At 44.2% G+C, this 19590-nt stretch overlaps 3 protein-coding genes and 1 long non-coding RNA gene across 4 annotated transcripts; 3 read left to right on the top strand and 1 right to left on the bottom strand.

The window, feature by feature from the left end:
* Positions 1-483: 483 nt before the first annotated feature.
* On the top strand, positions 484-10993 carry LOC105281602. Its single transcript, XR_894333.2, has 2 exons — positions 484-9525; positions 9601-10993. It is a non-coding gene; the product is annotated as an uncharacterized LOC105281602 (long non-coding RNA).
* A 1418-nt stretch (positions 10994-12411) lies between these two features.
* LOC113562123 lies at positions 12412-13232 on the top strand. Its single transcript, XM_026970440.1, has 3 exons — positions 12412-12463; positions 12538-12983; positions 13073-13232. The coding sequence occupies exons 1-3, from the start codon at positions 12412-12414 to the stop codon at positions 13094-13096; spliced, it is 522 nt and encodes a 173-aa protein (XP_026826241.1). The 3' UTR covers positions 13097-13232.
* A 51-nt stretch (positions 13233-13283) lies between these two features.
* On the bottom strand, positions 13284-16792 carry LOC105281505. Its single transcript, XM_011342769.3, has 3 exons — positions 16611-16792; positions 13725-13931; positions 13284-13649 (listed from the first exon to the last, which is right to left on the bottom strand). The coding sequence occupies exons 1-3, from the start codon at positions 16703-16705 to the stop codon at positions 13388-13390; spliced, it is 564 nt and encodes a 187-aa protein (XP_011341071.1). The 5' UTR covers positions 16706-16792; the 3' UTR covers positions 13284-13387.
* Positions 16793-17574: 782 nt separating this feature from the next.
* Positions 17575-17943, top strand: LOC113562122. Its single transcript, XM_026970439.1, has one exon. It carries the CDS (start codon positions 17575-17577, stop codon positions 17941-17943), a length of 369 nt encoding a protein of 122 aa, XP_026826240.1.
* Positions 17944-19590: the final 1647 nt, after the last annotated feature.

The raw sequence follows: 19590 nt of genomic DNA, 5'->3' as shown, positions 1-19590 counted from the left end.
CTCATAGATTTTCCATAAACAGAGAATCATATGTTACAAGTATATCGGATTCAGTCCATGTTATTCGCTCCGTTTTGTTTGAATAAATTAATGCGATCGGCAGTGAAATTTATTCGACGCAGTTCTGTTGCGTCGCACGTGCGGTATTAGCGCGTAGTAAGTATACCTCCGCTGCACGCTGGGAGTAACCTTCGAAGTAATTTACTTACCACCAAAGGACACTCGCTCGCGAGTGACACGAGCTCTGATTCGAGCAAGGATTCAGGCCGCTTGAAAATTTATGAGAGGATATTTCAGGTAATCGCGAGTGTGCCGCGCCGCGCCGCACCGCGCTGCAACTTCGGCGTCGGCGTCGGCGTCGGCGACCGATGGAACACGCTCCCACGCCAGCCGCTGGACACGGTTGCGAATCACGTAATTTTGCTCTTGCATATCATAAATTAAACGCGCTATCCGCGCAATCGTGCAGTCGGAGACGTACATTACTTGCAGGAGATACAACGTAATTTCGAGTTACATCGAGTTACGTCGAGCTGCATCGAGAGATAATCGATCGGCGGGACGCATTAAAAACGCCAGTTCCGACGAATGTAAATTATTAAGCTGCTTATTTTTCCAGCTCGGTGTGCGCCCGATATGCCGAAGTTTTGTTCTAAGTGGCACTTTTAATTACTAACCGCAGGCGCAGGGCTAGGTACTTTCGTATCGCGAGTGCACCTCGCGTGGGCAGCCGTGTAATGCAATTAGCCGGACGCATCGAGCGATCGCGTGGGAGAAGAAGGCGAGCTAGCGGGACGATGCGTGACTCGCTCGTTAGGTCGTAGATGAATTTGTTGGGCTTGTTTTCAAGCTCGACCGTAAAACTCGATGCTGCTCTTATCCGCGTATCGCCAACCTCGTTAATTCGGAAGAGAGCTAAAATCAACGAGAACGATAAAACTCAGATAAGGTTTCAGATATCGTTATCTCCCCGTAGGAGAGAGCAACAAGGATCTGCAACCATTACTCCCTTCATTTAATGAGCGTCTCAATTAGAGCCGAGAGTAAGTGGAGTCGACCTGAGACGTTGTGACCTGTGAAGACCTACGACCTATCCACGTCCTTCGGAACCGCTTTTAATGAATGACTCGCTGCATCGCGCATCCCCGACGCTAGCCTTCTGCGCGTGGCGAAAATGCGAGATATCGTGTCGCGCATTGATGTCACCCGGAATGGAAATGCAGACATCTTACGAACAATGCCATATTGTTTAGTCTCAAAGTTGCGGAGATTTCTCGAACGCGATAAATAAATGCTAATCGCATTGACTCGTGAGCACTTTAAAAAATTCTTTTTTGAAGATCTACGAGCAGTTTCTTTCGTTTCCTCGCGAGATATTAATCTAAAAATAACTACGTGCATTTTAGATTCTACTTGTTCGTTCGAACTGTTCGTTTGATATAACATTAAACGTTGTGAGAGTCTCAGCACACTCGAAGAGACAGTTCTTCGTCTCGGCGACACGGCCGCGACGATGCTCCTCGCGTTGCCGATAGCGAGTTGCACACGTCGCTCTCAATAATTTATGAATTCTATCTTCCACCGCGAACTATCTCTGCGCGAACCCCAGAGGAGATACTCGTCGGGACCTTGTGACGATCTTAGCAAAATATAATACGTAATAATACGACGAAGCAAAAAAAGTCGAGTGAGCGTAATAACGAAAGAGATCACTTTTAAACGACGAACCACTATGCGATATCGATGTCTAATTTGATCTTTTAACTCTTATGCACTCTCATTAACTTGTGTCAAAATTCGAGTTACTAACCTGACGAAAACATTCATTAAAACGACGAAGATTAGATTACGTATAACTTTATCTGATTTGTTTACTTCTCTCGATAATATAAAAGTGAATTCATAAATCGATCTCTCGCCGCTGCACGAGTACTTCATAATAAGAAATAAAAGTAAAATAGCTTTAGTAAATAATATTTTATAGTGATAAATAAATTATGCGAAAAGTAACGAAATGAAAATGAGATTAAAATCCGTGCGCAGTGCATACCTCGGTGCCTTTTTCTCTCGTGAACTCGCAGACGGATCGATAATGAGAACAGGAGAGAGAGAGATGAAAAGTGAGAGAGAAAAGAGGAAAAAGAGGATGATAAGGATGAAGAAGGGAGAAGAATTATTGCGAAGTCAGGATACTTCTCGGATGCTCTAGCGGATCATTCGAGTGCGATCGACCTGTGAAAAGGGGGTGGAATTTAACCCTTCGCCGAGCGGATCCATTTCCAGCAAAGATTCCACTCGATTCGCTTCCCGCGTAATTCGATTCATTTTTAATTCCGGACTAATCGTTCTCTCCAAGATGGCTCGACGACTTTTTAATTTACCAGCCTCGACGACGCCTGGGCGCGTTTCGCGTCATATAATTTATTTTTTTTTACATTTCACGCTTATCCGTTAATTCGTAATCCTCGGAATACCTCGCTTCGCGCGAACAAAGCCGCTCGGCCCGGTATCGCAGTTTTTCTAGCCGGAGAAACTACAATGAACATGCAGAATCATCCTTCGGCATGTTTCCCAATTACACCGTTCGCCTTTTGTTCTCACGAGTATGGTGCTGGCTCGTATTATAGTTGAATTGAAGTGCGCGGCCGTATGCAAGTATTATATGAAATACACGTGCGCGCATATGTGATGCAGCGGAGTCAAGATGCTGCATCACATATGAAGACACTCCAAGTTGGCAAAAGGGCAAACGATACTAAAATAACTGAGTATTCGAAGTCTCTCTATACGCGTGTGTATTCACAACCTCGTTCCTATCGATTAACTTTGGCATTTCGATAGAAGTTGTGGAATACATGTGCGCTATCGAGAGGATGCCTCAGTACCTATTATATTCGCTCAGTACCTATTATAAATAAACGCGTAATTGTATGCGCACAAGACTTTCTTCTGGCTAAGTACGTCTCGTTATAATATTCCAGGTCTGAACTTTGTTAATAAAAAAGATCCGAAAGTTAAAGTAACATGTAACTTCACGCTTTATCTACACTTCGATCTACTTGTTTTTGTTTTATTCTTTTTATTCTTAATTTTTTGATGATGTATTTATTAACTGCAACGCTCAGATCTTATTAAAAAGAATGCCAGAGAGCATAAAAGATTAAAGTTTTATTGTATAACTTCTCTTATCCGTGTTTTGCCCTGTGCTGCGAGATGAAGTAATTTACATTTAAGAGGCAGTCTTTTAGAATGAAGCCGGTGCTTAATGAACACCATTTAGATGAAGTTTTTCTGGAGAGTATTATCTCAGAAGAAGCAACGCCGTGCTGTTCCACTTATAACAACGTTTATTTAAACGCAGAGATATCCGGACTTCTACATGCAGCTATGGAAGTTAATTAATTTAATTACTTCTTTGGAAAAATGTGGTACGTGACCGCACGAAATGTTAAAATGATTGATCACGAACTGAACAAGACGATATTAATCGATATTAAGAAAAAACATAAAAAACATAAGCATGAATTTGGGAGATGTGGGAACTTGTATCAAGTTTCGTAATTCTGCGCGGACAATTGCGCTTTATAACTGAAACGGTACTTTGCATAATTGAATTTAAGTATACTCTGAACGCCAATTGTGGCTTTGCATGGTCAGTGTGCCAAGATCGCACGGAACAATGAACGTTACACTATGCGAAATCCTCTGGCACCGCGCTCGTTGCCGCAGCTGCTCCGGTAACTTATGAATTAAACACTCTCCATTGATATTAAGTCAATAAAACCATACTGACGATCGTTACGTTGTATTACTAACTTCTCACTATTGTTCCAACGGAGAGATTAAAGGAATCGCAAGAGATGAAAGAAAATGTTTCACGGAGTTTGATAGAAGAGATTAAAGAAAAATACAACGACTCAGCAATATATCATTAAATATCATAAAAGCATAAAGCACACGTATGCACGCTTGTCTCCGTAAAAGAAACACTTGCATTTATCGATTCATTTACGAATCGATATATCCGCGTCGAGAGATGCGGACCAACAAGCACCGCTCTCCTTTCATTCGGCCTACATTGCGTGCGTTTAAGGACACGTAAACGAGAATCCGGTGCAAAGTGAAAGCAAAAGTTTCGTACTTGTAAAAGCGAGAGGAGGATGCGTTCTCAACGAGGTCGACCAATGCCAAGTTCAAGGTCGCCTAACGTGTCAGAACCAACTTCCGTATCGTACGCATTTGCATCATGGCCCGTATACAGGCCCGTGCACCTGTAAAGCCCAGGGGGCTTGACGCCCACGACGCCTGACGCCCACGTGGTCCGTCGGGAACTGGAGTTATAAAATTCAAAAAAATCTTCAGAGACCTCGAATTTACCGGTAGATCAATTCCATCCATAAAGTCGCCTTTATCCTTAGTAACTCGTGATAATTGTCCTTATATTTAATGACCCTCCATTTCATCATCGAGTGCTATCGCGCAATTAATAAAAGTAAAAGTGAAAATCACCCTACTAAAGATGCTCTTTAAACATACATTTAATGACAGCATGATAAAACTGCTTTATCTCTACGAACTCTCAGCACTCGACGTGACAAATTCGACTATCACTTCAAATTAAGCCTAATTAAAGAAAAGTTAAAGAAAAAAACAGAGAGTCTCGTCGACTTTTTACGAGCGTACCGATTAATCGCGATTTACACGTGACTCGTCCGACAAGTTCCCAGTTCCCAGGAGGTACCTTGAGCAACAGCACCTGGCACGCAGGTGATTCGGCCCATGTAGTCCTTCTGCGAGCTCGTTACGTAAACGATCGTGCGAGTCGCGAGGCAGAACGTTCGCCGGGAGATAGGGACGAACTTAAACGTCGACGCTTGATCTTCCTCCATGCTCAATCTCGAGTTCTCTTACCGGCCCGAATGGTTAAGTAAGCTTATGTAATCGGCGAGCGTTTCACGAGCGTACGTATCTCGCACGCGGGTTTCTCACGAACGCGCTTTTCTTGCGCGTGCATTACGGCGTTCTTGTGTCTTGACGCGCATAAAATGGAGAAATAAGGACGACAACAACCGTTTATGCAATCGAGCAATCGATCCGATTCGTCGAAAGACTGTTAATACGAATTCGTCACAGCAACCGGCTAGTTGAGACCGACTTGAACGTTGCGATTATTAACGTAGGATTGCAAGTCCCTTTTGTCTGAACGCCAGCAAGGCGACCATCAGATTTTAATAGCGCGTACTTATACGAGCGCATTAATTCCATGGACGTGCACGTGCGGGACCGCGACTCGTCACTTGCAATCCTCTCGACTAATCCGCACGCTGACGCCGCTTTTTGCTTGAAAACACGGCGTGCCATCAATATTATCTGCATGCTCTCGTACTGTCCGTGCTTGCAGAACACCTGCTTAATTCTTTTCAATTCATACTTGATTCATTGGGTCTATGTTCGTGTTGGTGATTAATAGGATGCCAGATTCCTTCAACGGCTTTGTCATAAATATCTCAGAGAGAGGCTCTCGTTCTTAATGAATAAAACTTCAAGCCTGAAAGGCGGGAGCACGCATAAACGATTATGAGCTGAATTGGCGTAGATTGAGGACAGCCCGCGCTGCTCGCCGTCAAGAACATCGCGATTGAAAGTGGAAACACAGCGCGCAATTAAAGCGGAGCGGCAGCACTGCCAGCAGCAATAAAATTCCATTCGACGTCGCAACTTGGAGGCGAACGCGCGTGCTCGCTCACTCGCTCGAAAGAATTAACGGGGCGAGTAATCGCGTAACCTCGCGAATACCATAAGAGCACCGCGATCGCGAAGAAGAGGGAAGAAGAAAAAGAGCCCACGAAGAACTACGCACATGCGGCGACGTTTCCACGCGAGCGGGGAGGACCTAGATAGATCAACACCGGCGGCAACGACGCCGACCGCTGCATTCCATCGTCGTAAAAGTGCTCGAGGAGCTCCAAGGACTACGAGTCGGCGGCGGCGAGCAGAAGGAGCAGCGGCGGGGCGGAGAGGGGCGAGGGGGAAGCGAAATTCAAAAAGGGAAACTCCGCGGCGGAGGGACACGATGAGGAATGCCGGCTGCTTGTCGCAATCCTCTTGGGCAATCGCCCTCGAAACGATGAACGGAACAACGCTACACGCGCCCGCCGCACCTCGCCGAGACGCTAATTACGAGCATTACCGGCGCGATTAGTTCTCTCGACGCTCTTTATGCATCGAAAGATAAAACTCGTTAATTATTAGCGTAAGTTCGCGAGCGTCTCAGATTTTTTGAGCGATTTCTATATCCAGAGGCGACTCTGTGCATAAGGACTGCAACGATCGCCGGTAATTAATGCGCATCGTTATGGCGAGCCATTCTAGCTTTCAATGGCTTTCGCGCATGAATAACTTGTAGTAATAAAGCAACGCCTCTCCGTCGCACTGGCGCAAATAGTGCACGGAGAATAAATGTGCAACCATCAGACGGTTATGCGTAATTACGAGTAATGAATCTTCCCGCTTGTCGTTGTATTAAGCATGCTGGGCTAGAGTTCTTGCAAGTAGAATTTTAAATCGAATGTTGTCGAATCACGGTTTCTTCGTGAATTTAAAGAAATTTTGTAAATTTTATCGATTTTAAATTTTTTAAATTCGAAAAGAAACCGGCAAACGAGAAATGGAACTGCGTAATGCATAGAGCAAATGATTCGAGCAGCTGCCGAGGTAGCACCTTATCGGGTTTACCGCACGACGTGTCTATCCTATTTTAGATCTATGTCATTCACACAAAGCGGTTTCAGTTTATTTAGTCGTTTTCCACGAACAGATGGCTAACTAGAACGCCATAGAAAGTATGCGAAATGAGAAATCAAAATTTCAGTTGATAAATGACAAGCATTTGATGGCAAACGTGTCAAAAAGATAAACGAATTACTCGTTTTTCGAAATTTTTATCGAATATTTTATGTGGTAAAGTGTATTTCTATTTATTGCAATTCGGAGTAGCGATTTTCGAAACGAAAGAAAATTGAGAATTCTGTGATTAATTTATCAGCGAGATACGAGAGTAATGGAAACGAAATATCTCGTTTTTCTCGTATAAGTAGCGGGAAATTCTATCTTTTTGATATCTAATTACAATAAAACAATTTCATTTCATCATTTATCACGCGTGATAGCGGAACTTTCTGCCGTTATTAAAATCACGCGTGAATCTTTCGTCAAATATAAAACAAATCATTAATTTCTCCCTTCAATGAGAAAGATCAAGGGAGGGAGATATTTCTTGCTCTTTTTTAATCTTCCAACAGTCATATACGAGTATGAAAAATCTGATTACAGTCAATAAATATAATCTGGCATAAAATATGTACTCAATTTATCATGTTTTTTTTTAACTTAATTCAGCGTGCGATAAATTTATCGACTTGTATATATTAATACTACAAAATTATAGCGAGCGAAACATATAGCGAAACATCGCAACGCCTAAGGGCTTCGACCGATACAAATGCAGATATTGCCGATCGCAATTGCAAATTGCATCTGTGGCCCGGCTGCTCTCCTCTCCTCGTACCGATTACATCGCGCGTGGGAAATAATTGACGTTGGCCGCGACTGCCATCCTACGACCTGTTTAACGGGTAAAAACACGAACTCGCTAGGCTAGATTGTAAAATTACGCGCAACTGGGTCAATCCGCCGTCCACGTGTTATTACACGCGCGCGGTGCCAGCGCGTCACGCCGACTGCTACGCGCTGAAAGTGCCGGACCTGTTCTAAGTGATAAAAGTGTAATCAAGGTTGACCAGCGGCGGTGGCGGCGACGATCGATCCCTTTGCATAAATCGTAAGATTAACTCGCGCGGTGGCGCGGAGGAAACTGCGAAATAATCAAGGCTAACTGTAACTCGGACGGCGCGTTTTCTCAAGACCTAGAATCGGCGAACCTTATGTTTGAAGTAACAACACACGGACACCTGGTTGCGCCGACGTTGATCAATCACGACTAATCACGGTTTTGATCGCCGGCTCCCGTACTTCACCTGCGTTATAGACGCAGTGCGTGATTATAAATAATATCTTTACGTTCACGTGCATCCGGCCTTTTTCAAACTGAAAAGCTCGTACGTTCGAATTTTTCTAGCAGCCCCCGATAACCCTGTTATCCAATCTCGACGAAAACAACCCGTGTGTGTGCAGTATCAGCGATCAGCATTGCGCTCGGAATTGCTTGGCGACGTTCCTAAAGCTCCTGGCGTCTCTTCTAAAGATTCTAGTTTAAAATTCGGAATAAAAAAGAAAAAAAGGCGTTAATTTGACCCGCGCAGCTGCTATCAGGACCGACATTGCCTCTCGCTCACCGAGGGAAGTGGGAGGCAAAAAGGAAAACTAAATTGGATCTATAAAGAGGCAACAAAACGGAACCATAATGATACACCGAAGAAGCACCGATGTCCCAACCCTCTCGTCGCCGCCGCCACCGCCGTTGTTTTCCACCCGGCACTTAGTGGAAACAACAAAGTGCGTGTCCCAGGCACGCGCGCTCGCGTGCCGAACGGGCGTGTGAGAACGGCGTGTCGTGCGTGTGAATCCGCGGGGCAGCGCGCGTGTGCCGCGCGGCGACGTTAATGTTTGCAATCACAAGTTGGAAAGTTTTGTGATGGCAACCGCTCCGCCGGCCAGTTACCCTGGTAACGCTTTGTTGTGCCATTGTGCCGAGCGGAGGAAGGGACGGTCGGGAGAAATCCACCCCCGTTCGGGCGAACCGTCCCCCGTACGGTCGCCCGCCTCGCCGCGCCGAGAAATTGGATGAAACGGCCGAGCTATCCCCCTCCGAACCCTTAACCCCTCGATTGCCACACGGGGAACGAAGTAACCCCGGCTTGACCTAGCCCAAACTACCTACCCCCCCCCAGGCCCCAGTGCAGATGACGAATAAGGGGCACGCGTTTTCCTCTGGACCGACTCGGTCGGTTATTCTCGTTTTCGTTTACGCGATCGAGGATTGTGAATAAGTATTGGTATTTCTGGAATGTTTCTTGTTGATTCGTAGAGATTATTCGTTTTATTGATGTTGAAGGTCTACAAATATACGTAATCGATATGCGTACCTTGTATAGGTATTGAATACAAATTACTCGGTTTTGAAAAAATGATCTCGCCATCGGTCCGCGATTACTTTGCGCTTCGACCAGACGCGAGTCAGTCGTTGCAAGTTCATGAAGGTATGCTTAGACGCAAAAACAAGGCCAGAAGAGGAAAGAAGAGAGAGGATAGGATTCCGATCCAAGCGAGCGTTTACGCGATCGATTTAAGTCAATGCGGTGTTATTAACGCAAATGGAATTGACATCGCGAGATGGATAGACAAGAGAATTCGAATTGTATCACTTGGAAAAGCACGGCGCGTCACGAGCGATTGCCCGCACGATAAAAATGCCTTCCAGATTGAACTATTAATAGAATTGTTGCTCAGGGAATTCTCAGAACGCGCCGCGTTCACGTATATTCCGGCATCACCAATGTACGACACGTACGTACGAAAATAAAACGTGATATATATAATAAAATATATCATAACGTTGCATGGAACTGCAATATTTTTCAGATACACGATTTTCCTCCGATTTCCAATAGCTTACTCGAACGGCTATCACGTAATAAAGACAGTTTCCAACGTGACAAGAAGAATCTGACATGGACACTATTTTCCTCTGACACCACGACAGTTTCAATGCGGAAAAAAAATAAAAACGGATACTCTGAAACCATCGCACATAAAATGTATCCGATATGGATTTATTGGTGGTATACCGTGAATATCCTGTTTGGACGTGCGTGGAAAAAGCTTCCTATTTCTCTATTTAGCGAGGAAATCTCCAGTAAGCAGGAAACATAAATCAACATTGTGAACCGAGCGGTTTGTTACGCTTGCTCACATCGACGGAACGTAAAATGCTTATTAGCGGGAGAAAAATTGTTAATCCTCGATATTAATTTAATCGACGAAGCCGATTATGTCAATTCCTCAACAGAAAATATTTCCAATGCGCAGGAAAGAATGCATCCTCCCATTACCGTCAGTAACATCAGAAATATCGTCGTACAACACAACTCTCACTGCTGATATTATGAGATTGTTATTATTATTATTAAATATTTCGAAAATCCATCTTAAAAGCATCAGTGATTTTATTACAGTTGAAAAACTTTCGATTCGCGCGTACGAGCGGAACAAGAACGTTCCAGGCCGAATCTCTTACCGCGCGCGTAACAGCGCGCTTATCGCGCGAGATAACGCTCGCGCAGATATCAGACTCGCCTTCACCTCGTAACGCGGTGCGGATAAACAAAGCGTTATGCCACGTTTATAGCAGATACTTTCCTCGAGTTATCATTATGTGAAAATGCCAATTTAGAAAATTAGCACAGCAACTTCAAACAAATAAGTCTTGATTACGGTGAAAATATGATTTACTGCTCTTGGCCGTGGAATAACCACCGATTTGCTATTTCATTCATCCAGCGATCTGACGCAACGTCATTAAAACGCGACTCGCCATCAACGTTCGCGTCCTATAATCATCGCATTCCAGTAAGTACATTCGTGACGCCGCAAAAGGAAACCGAATAGGGCGACGAGAACGTGAAAATCCGGGAACGCGCCCTGCGAGAATATCGACTCGACCGTCAAAGCTTTTCCACGGTCGCGTAAGTACGGCCGCCCGCGCGGCGCGGCGCCGCACCGCGCGCTTCTGGAGCGGCGCGTATAACCTCCAAACGCGACGCGTACTCGCCACCGCGGTGGAAACGCGTCGTTGCGCGAGAGGTGTTCCACGTTGAAGGGAGACCGTCGAAGGATCAAGAGGATCGACATCGTGATCCAGCCTTGGCCGTGGCCACGCGATCGAAAGCGCGCGCGACGAAAGGACGCGGCGCGATGCGCGACACACGTCACGATGGTCGACCGAAATTAACCCCCTCTCGAAAGAAAAGAAAAAGAATCGAAGATATATCCCTCCAAAGTGACGCGCCTTGACGCGTGACGTTTCGCGAATCGGCGCGCGAGTACGCTCGCCGGGTGAGAATCGGCGCGTGTCCGCGCGACAGGAAGCGATTTCCAACTTACTTGTGACGCCGTGCAGCCGCCGCAGAAAAATCCAACGCGCCAGAATGAATTCCCACGCACAAACGCGAAACTTCGGCAGGCAATCACGTCGCAATGGCGAGTCCGCGGGTACGTTGCGAGCACTGATCGAACGCTGCCGCCATCTCGCGGCGGCAAGGCCGAGGCGCGAGCGAGCGACATCGAATCATTGGCCGAGCACGGCCAATCGCGGGGCAGCACTGCTTTGCGCGGGAAACGCTAAGCTTTTATCGCTTCGCCGCGATCGGACGCCATACTTGACCACTTTGAATCGTGGTGATGCGACATCGTTATGATGAAACATCGCATAATTGTGACAATTAATGTCCATTTATTTCTATTGCGCTTTTCGCATATTTAACGTAAAATGAATACACATGAAAAGCGTTTAAGGAAAAAACGCAGCCAAGGCAATACCAATAAATAGCAAACATGCAATTAAGATAAACAGAGCTATTATTTAACGCACATGTAACAATCGAAATGTTTTAATAAACATTAGAAATGATCGGAATGCTGAATGCCTAAATGGAAAAATACAATTAATTATAAAGTAATTAAACAATTAAGTAATAAAACGATGCACGCACATACCTGACGACAATTGTGTGTACCCTTTGCATTTTCGCTTCACTTCAAAGAAAGGCAATGAAATATGGAAGATAGTTTCGGTGCTCTCTGGATCAATAATGACAGGTGGATGATATCATGGGCGACTCACTTTTAATGACAAAGTACGTTTAACGTTCTGAACACACGCAACTATTTTTCGCGCGGTTTTGTACGTTAACGATCGCAAAAGACACGAAGTGATTCCAACCTGACTGCGCGATTCACCATAGCGCGGCCATTACTGATTGAAAATCTGTTGAAGAGAGACGGTGCACTTTTCGATACATCGAGGATCGAAATATTTGATTGCAATAATTGTTTAACGCGGAAATCAGATAAAATATTTAATATTAAAAATGCTCAGAATAGCGAATCAATTACAATAATTTGATTAATACATATTCAATGAATTGAATAATTGAAGATATTCAAACGGCGAGATACGCGCGTATTTTCCGCGATTATATTCTTTGCATTACCAACCGTATTTCTACTTGGGCGTAATGTTTCTTGTTTCAGTCGCGGTGTCCGTCGAGGGCGTTAGTGCTCGGTGAATTTATCAAGCACGAATTTTTATAAATCAAATTTCTTTTTCACGTTATTTCAATTATCAGCGCATTAATATTGCCGAGCCGCTCTGTATCGCGCTGATCACCAGATATGGATGAATTTAACAGGAATTTCGGGAAGTTCGTTGATCGATGCGTGGAAGGTAATCGTCCCAGCCGTTTTATCGTTCTGCTAATCGCGCTTGTTAGAACTTTAACTGAATAAGATGAGAAGTAGGAGACAAATTTGTCGCAGCGTCCAGCAAAATCAGCGCGAGAGCGGATGTCGAGAGCACCGATTTTAGCGGCAAGCCTCAGCAGAGGCAAATCAATTATTACAGGTCGAGACCGCAAAGTTGCCGCGAAAAATACGAAAGTGGGGAGGCGGAGGTCTGTGGCGTGAAGGAGAAATTACAGTGGAGAGGCTTGTTCGTGCTGGACAACGCGCGGGAGGATGACGATGAGATCAATCTCCGTGAACGTCTGCGGGATATACACTTAAGTGACGATGCGTGCACGAAGGAACCGGACAGCCAGAATCTGAGCGAGACGATTCGCGCGAACATGAATGAATTGACGTCGCAGAGGAACTCATTGATGGAAGAGCTGGTGCAGCTGAGGAGGCACGCCGACGACAACGGCAGGAAGCTTGCGCACGTAAATGCAGTGATCACAGAGCAAGAGGTAATTAATTCCATTCATTACACGTCCCGTCGACGAGTATTCAATAATGACAATAATACAAAGAGAAATTTCATACTTGGAATGAAAAGGAAAAGAACGTGACGCTGTTGTGAGTCGCCATCTCGCAAGATGTAGAGGAACGGGTAAAAGCCGCTTTCGAGGAAGAACGTTTGGGGATAAATAAAAACGGTGTGTCATTGGCGGTGCGATAATAAATTTGTAATTTTTTGTAAATAAAAATATGTAGAATAAAATGTGTGTATATGTATACACACATATATAACATATGTATAATAAATCGATATTTCTGAATCTCTGCCAGTTTTAATAAAAATATTATAATCTATATACATATATATATATATATATATACACAATGCGTTTGCAAGATCCATCATGCGACTCTACTCGATCGATTTAAGACACGTCGCTAATTGCTCGTACGTGTTCTGCAACCGTTGCAGCATGGTGGGCGCACAATCCAAAACTCTCGTCAGATTGTCGTTTATGGCGCATATTCGCGACCTACTTTCCGCGATCGTCTCCATCAGGGCCTCGTTTGCTCCTTCCATCTCGATTACCTGCTTCTCCAACTGCTCGCTCGCTTCCTTAATCTTGTGCGCGTCCAGCGATCTCAGGTGCAAGGTCACGTCTCCGGGTGGACGCCTACAAACGATTAATAAGAAAATTGTGTAAGAAGCCATCGTGATGTCGATCTTCCAATAAATCAACGTCACCGACCATGCTTCTTCGGTGTCGGGCACCGTAGCTTCCTCGGACAGCTTAGCGATCTTAGTCATAGCGTCCCGCAAACTGCCTTCCTCCAACAGGTCCTCCAGGCCTCTGCTCATGCTGCTATACAGCTCCTGCGTCATGGTTTTATGCAGCTTCCGGACGCTGCTGGGTTTCGACTTGAGAACCGTGAATATCTCGAGGAAATCGCTCTCGCTAAAACGGAAAGCATGACAAAAGAAATTTGTTATAGCGAACAAATGTCGCGCTCGCGCGCGCAACTAGTAGCTCGTAAACGCGTAATCAGCTCCATTGTGTTTAGAAAAAGACGAGAGACAAGATCAACATGTACCATGGCGGCATCCGGTAATATGATGCAACAGAGCTGCTGCGTGGCGACACTTGAATTATTCTCCGTCTCATTTCACGGGAAGGCTACTTATCGCTAAACGAATGATGCATGACGATACGCGTGTGCGAGAAAGCACGCACCTTCGCTTCGATCGGCGACTCCGACGCACGGCCGGACGCGCATGCAGTCGGTACGTGACGACTATCGAGGATCGAATTGTTCTTTGTCGCGACATCGAACAAAGAATAGCGGCGCCTTCGATCTCAATCACGAAGGACGAGACTCGGGGCGGGCGTGTAATCGATTTGTCTGTTGTCTGTAATCGCCGCGTTAAGCGCAATAAACACGCGACAATGAGGGATCCGGTTTTCTTAGCTGAGATTTTAAAAATTTGCCAGCACGTTTACTTTGGCACGCAATGCTCGCACGTTGTTCTATCGCTTCTACCGACTTACCTAGATTCTTTAGTGCCGTCGCAATCGCGCGAGGCGAGAAGCGTCGGCCGTCGAGCGACAACGTTGTGCCTCGCATGCTCAATCAGGCCGGGACTGGTGCAATCTGAAATCAATGCTACATATTTGCATTAATCCAGACCTAACCGAGCATGCTCTCCGCTCCGGCGATTTGCGTATCTGCTTTGCATACCCAAAGCCCAGTGGAACACTCGCGCTTTCGCATCTCGCGTGCGAGAACAACTTAAGGGGGGAGCCTGCTTTAGAACGTTGAAAATAAGGTATAATTTTACGAATTGTTTTGGAGAAACTATACAGCGGATCATTATAAAACTTTGATGCATTTATTAGTACATGTTTAAAGATAAAAAAAATTATTTTTTTATTTGAATATATCGCCTGTAGAGGTCGTCCTGGAGGCATCTTATTGTAAATTGGTGAGCATTCTTCTGCCTCCAAATTTCATCCAAACTGAAAAATTGAAATATTTTCTCGTTATTTATGAATTCCCATCGTCGATGAACCTTTAATATTCATAAAAACATTAAGTTAAACAATTATTTTTGCATGAAAAAGTTCAAAAACTTTGCCTAAAAATCGTACTTTTGTGTTCTAAGCTCCACCATTTTGGCACTTTTCAACTTTTTTCTTCTCTCTTTGGTTCATCGACGATGGGAATTCATAAATAACGAGAACATATTTCAATTTTTCAGTTTAGACGAAATTTGGAGGCAGGAGAATGCTCACCAATTTGCAATGCCGGCGACGCGGCTGCACTAAGATTTCTCCAGGACGACCTCTACAAGCGATATATTCAAATCAAAAAATAATTTTTTTATCTTTAAACATGTACTAATAAATGCATCAAAGTTTTATAATGATCCGCTGTATAGTTTCTCCAAAAACAATTCGTAAAATATACCTTATTTTCAGCGTTCTAAAGCAGGCTCCCCCCTTAACGAGAACGCGGATTTTTTAATTCCGCAGCGTTGAGCGAATTTTGCAATATTCGATCTGTACGACAATCGTGGACAAACGCCTGATCCGCGACACTCGAGCGCGCAAGAATCCTCGATTCCGCTTGCGAAATATGCACGAGTACGCCCACGCGTCCCACGACACGCACTGCACGAATGAGCGACGCCCGCCCTGGTGATCGCGGGCCGGACGCTCTTTGTCTCCCCGAACGGCTTCGCGGGATTCCTCGAAGGTCAACTGGTACGACGCCTCCGGATTGACGGAACCTTCGCCGCGAGGGAGGCCTTCCAGGAAGCCCGGGCCATGCCGCAGGAAAGGACCACCGATTAGCGGACCGCCAGAACTCTGTCAGGCGGATCGCGGGCGCGATTGTACGCGGACGTACGGCCGACACGTGAGCAAGCGAACGAGCGGACGACGAGTCGGGAATTAACATGCGGACCGCGGAGGCCAATGACATCGAGTAACACCAAGTCGCGCGTTTGGGTCACCGGTGCCGATCCCTTCCACTTGCCGTTTCGGCCCGTTGCCTGGCCGCGTCAATAAGCCACGAATCGGTCTCTCGCGGACGAAGAACGGATCCCGTGAGCCGCGGTCACGGTGTAAAACGGTTTTCCGTATCGATCCGCTCCAAGCGAGGTTCAGAGAACTCCGGATGCTATCGGTGAATACCAAAGTGAACGCCGCTTTCCAGATAATTTGTTTGTTTATTGTAACGCAATGTTAATTAATTATTCGGAGCGTTTAGAAATCTTCTTGCTAAACCTGGCTAGGATCTAATTCCATTGAAGGATGAGTCGAAGACGATTGAGAATCTTCGACAACGTGAAAACGATATTCTTCGAGTACAAAAATTAAATGATAAAAACAAACTGGAGAATCATGAGAAACGAAATTATTATTTCGAAAAGGAGGAAGCAACTGTAAAAGTAAGATAAGATTGCTTCGGTTGCTTCGAATCAGTCGCATCGAACAAAACAACACGGACAAGACACGAGAGAACGAAAGAGGTTAAGCGCGCGAAGCGAAGGCGGGCATCGAGGTACGCGCGCGCGAAATCGAACGAGGCACGGGCGCGCGCGCCTTTCGGACTCGCTCGTCGTCGACGCTTACCTAACGGACTCGGCTATGTTCTTCAGGCTGTTGGAGATGGCAATCCGAAAGAGCCGCACGTTGTTCGGGCCCTCAGCCTCCTCGTCCTCCGCCATTTCCTGGCTGCCTCTGTCGTTCGCGCGGCAACGGATGAAGCGTCAACGACGCCTTGTAATAACGGTTTTCGCGTAGCCACGACGGCCACTCATCTTGCATCGCGATAGAGTTTGAATCGCTCGAGAGCGCGAACGGGTTGCCGATGCGGCGCCAAGATGGCGCTCTCATCGCGTTGCAGCGGTTTATTTCGTAATACAGAGTATAATAAATATTATTGTACCAAAAAGACATTTTTACAATAAATTAATATTATTCGGAGGAGAATAAATTATGTGTTTGTTTTTATTTTTATATATTATCTTTTGTTATTTATTATACTCTGTATTACCAAATGAACAAGCAGATGATACAGTTAAGTGTCGATAGGTGATACTATTAATGGCTCATATAAACGTGCCCGACGATTTAATCCCCCTCCCTCTATACCCTGCACCCATAGACCCTAACGCTCCAAGTTGAGTTGAATCTAAACAAACATGAACGTATGAACGGCGTAAGTAATATACAGTGAGTGCAAAAAGTATTCGTACAGGGGAGATTTCTTTGAAAAAATCCTTATTTGTAGAAAATAAACTTTAATTAACGATATATTAATACTGAATACAATATATGTTATATCTCTGAATAATATTACATCAAGAAAAATATAATAATTGAAAGATATCGTCCTTATAATTAACAAAAACAAAAACTTGTAGTAATTCAATGCGCAGAAAGTATTCGTACAGTTGAGAGATTTAGATTGTAGCGTTGCGACACAAGTGTTTACGTGGAGCTTTTTTGTTTACAATAGGAATGTGTGTTTTACTTCTCGGTTACGGTCCTAGAAATACTATCCATATCAGTCTTACTGCGTTATTAGAGCAAAATGGGTCGCAAGAATAAGGAGACTAACGAAGAAGAGCGAAAAATCATTATTAAATTACACAATCAGTGTAAATCTCTACGGGAAATTGCTCAGCTCATCGATAGACCTCGATCAACAGTCCAATCAATAATTGACCGTTTTTGTATTAGAAAAACAGCTAAAAATAAACCAAGAACCGGCCGACCACAAGCCTTCACTGAAACCGACAAACGTTTCATTCTTCGCCAAGTAAAGCTGGATCCGAAAACAAGTGCTTCAAAGATTGCGGGCGAACTAAAAAATCGCGGTGTGGACGTTTCCGCTAACACAGTTCGAAATGTGTTGCGAGAAAACGGATATCATGGCCGTGTTGCCAGGAAAAAGTTCTGAGTAAATGCGACTAATCGCAATAAACGATTAGAATTTGCGAAACAATACTTAAATAAACCGGATGAATTCTGAAACACAGTTATTTTCTCAGATGAGAGCAAATATAATATTTTTGGCTCCGATGGCAGGCATATGGTATGGCGTAAAAACAAATACAGAATTAGACCCAAGAAATCTTATACCGACAGTTAAACACGGTGGCGGTTCTGTACTTGTTTGGGGGTGTATGACCGCAGCTGGAGTCAGCAATCTACATTTTCTTGATGATATAATGGACCACAAAATGTATATAGATTTTTTTAAAAATCTTCATACTAGTGCACAAAAATTAGGAATCGCGGAAAAATATATTTTCCAACAGGACAATGATCCTAAACATACAGCATATAATACAAAACAATGGCTTTTATATAATGTTCGGAAACAATTATATACACCTCCCCAATCACCTGACCTCAATCCTATTGAATCCTATTGAATATTTATGGAAAATTCTTGGAGATGCTATTAGAAAAAGGCAAATTTCTAATCAAAATGATTTAAAAACAGCTCTTCAACAAGAATGGAATTCTATCTCATCAACTGTCACGCAAAAGTTGGTACATTCGATGAATCAAAGACTACAAGCTGTAATTAATGCTAATGGAAACCCTACAAAGTATTAATCAATAAGTATTTTAATTAAAAAAGGAGTGTACGAATACTTTCTGCGCAAGGAATTAATACAAGTTTTTGTTTTTGTTAATTATAAGGACAATATGTTTCAATTATTATATTTTTGTGATGTAATATTATTCAGAAGTATAACATATATTGTATTCAGTATTAATATATTGTTAATTAAAGTTTATTTTCTACAAATAACGATTTTTTCAAAGAAATTTCCCCTGTGCGAATACTTTTTGCATTCACTGTATATTGTTCTCCCGACTGAAAGAAAAGTTGGAATTCTCGCCTGTCAGAGAGTACGAATGGCTCATGGCGCAAGGCGAGATCAAGGTGTAATCGCGAGAGTTCGCCCGTACAATGACCACGAGCTGCGGAACAACGGCAAGACAATCATCGAGGTCGTGGACGACAAGACGTTGACCTTCGATCCGAAGAAGACGGTGTCCTTCTCCTTTCACAACGCGGCTCAGAAGGGTAGAGACATGCTGAAGAAGCGGAACGGGCAACTGCAGTTCATCAACAGATGCGAACAAGGAAAGCAGCAGAAGGCACATCCCTTATTTGCCGTTGGAAGTAATGTAACGATTTGTTAATACGCATCTTCCCGCTAGCATTTATTTAGCATATTATATACAAAACATGGAATATTTTGTACATAATAATACAGTTGTCGGGAAATTAGATATCGAGTGAAGTGACTCGAGGTTCGTTTTCTTCGCAACCTTCTCGAGTTATTAACAAACTATTTCGTATCGATACAATTCTCGTGCGTGCAGCGACAAACATATCGCATCTGTAAATGCTTAGATTAATTATCGCTAATTGCATATTACTGCATATATAGCTTCTTGGTTTTTGCGCGTATCGATTCTTTTTAAATCGGCTGGCAGATCGGAACCGGTTTGCGATCAATAAAGTCCTGGCGCACTGATTCGCTGATAATTACGGCGAAAGTTCTGTGTTGACGGAGATATTGAA

Source organism: Ooceraea biroi, chromosome 6 (genome assembly GCF_003672135.1).
Source record: "Ooceraea biroi isolate clonal line C1 chromosome 6, Obir_v5.4, whole genome shotgun sequence".
NCBI lineage: Eukaryota > Metazoa > Arthropoda > Insecta > Hymenoptera > Formicidae > Ooceraea > Ooceraea biroi.
The sequence above is the reverse complement of the archived record's forward strand: the minus strand, read 5'-3'. Positions and strand labels throughout refer to the sequence as shown.